Below are 1,154 nucleotides of genomic sequence, written 5' to 3'. Positions count from 1 at the left end.
TCTCCCACCTGCTCTTGTCTACTGGCAGCTTGCTGTAGAGGAAGTAGGACCCATCGGAGTCCATGACGGGCGGGCTGTTCTTGTAGCTCTCCTCTGGCTGGCCATTGCTCCTCCATTCCACAAAGATATCCTCAGGGTAGAATCCTTGTGCCAAGCAGGTCAGGCTGAGCTTTGTGTTGGTCATCTGCTCCTTTGGTGGTGGCAAGACGTACACTTGTGGCTCTCGGGGTTGCCCTGTGGGGACAGAGGTCAGCAGAGGTCACTGCCGGGGCTGAGGGCTGTCCACGCCAGGCTCCGCCCTGTGGGCGTGGCCACCCGGCGCTCTCAGCACATTGCTCCCACCTTTGACTTTGGAGATGGTTTTCTCGATGGGGGCTGGGAGGTCGTTGTTCTTGACTCTGCACTTGAACTCCTTTCCCGACAGCCAGTCCTGGTGCTGGATGGGCAGGACGCTGACCACTCGGAGTGTGCTGTTGTACTGCTGTTCTGGGCGCTGGGTCTGGGCCTCGTGTACCTCCACATCATCCATGAACCAGGTGATCTCGACCTCTGGGTTATCCCGGCTCAGGTCTCCCACCACACAGGTGACCTTGGGGACTTGGGAGATCATGAGTGTGTCCTTCGGGTTTGGAGGGAAGATGAGGACAAATGGTCCTATGTCGCACGCAGGTTCTATGTGGGAAGACATGGAGGAAGAGGTCAGCAGGGGGGCCTCCCTCCAATGGATACTGTTTTTGGCTGTTTCTAAGTCCTGAGGCTGGGGCTTTGGGGGCTTAGGTCTGGCAACTTACTTGGGCAATGGCATCTTGGCAAGGGGGACTCCGAAGACCTGGGCTCTGCCAAAAGAAGGTTGTGGTTACTGGGGCCTGAGGTGAGGAGGCGCCATGCTGATGCGGATTGGAGCGTTGGTCCCTGGCGAGGGCTCAGATTAGACGCCAGCTGACCCTGGTTGTGATTCTGGGCAGCTCTGTCTGGGGCTGAGGAGAGCATCCGCCCAGAGGGCCTTCCCCAACGGAGAGAGGCCAGGCCACTGGGTTCCTCAAGGTGAGAGACAGACAGGAGCCTGGCCTGCAGCCCCCTCTGGCACGCACTGCCCACCCTGGCGTGTCCCGGCGGGGCAGCCGGTCCATGCCTGGCTCCGGGGACCCTCCCTC

The 1,154-nt window shown here is 60.1% G+C and overlaps 1 gene segment (V, D, J or C); it reads right to left on the bottom strand.

The window, feature by feature from the left end:
* Position 1: 1 nt before the first annotated feature.
* The window catches only part of LOC105982907, a gene marked incomplete at its 3' end in the record, with an annotated part of 26,060 nt that continues 24,907 nt past the window's right edge, over positions 2-1,154 (bottom strand). The window contains 3 exon segments of the C gene segment in view: positions 2-234; positions 343-672; positions 792-836. Coding sequence covers positions 2-234; positions 343-672; positions 792-836 — 608 coding nt within the window.

The sequence above is a fragment of the Dipodomys ordii genome, unplaced genomic scaffold, assembly GCF_000151885.1.
Source record: "Dipodomys ordii isolate 6190 unplaced genomic scaffold, Dord_2.0 Scaffold2, whole genome shotgun sequence".
NCBI lineage: Eukaryota > Metazoa > Chordata > Mammalia > Rodentia > Heteromyidae > Dipodomys > Dipodomys ordii.
This window is presented reverse-complemented; position numbering and strand designations above follow the sequence as displayed.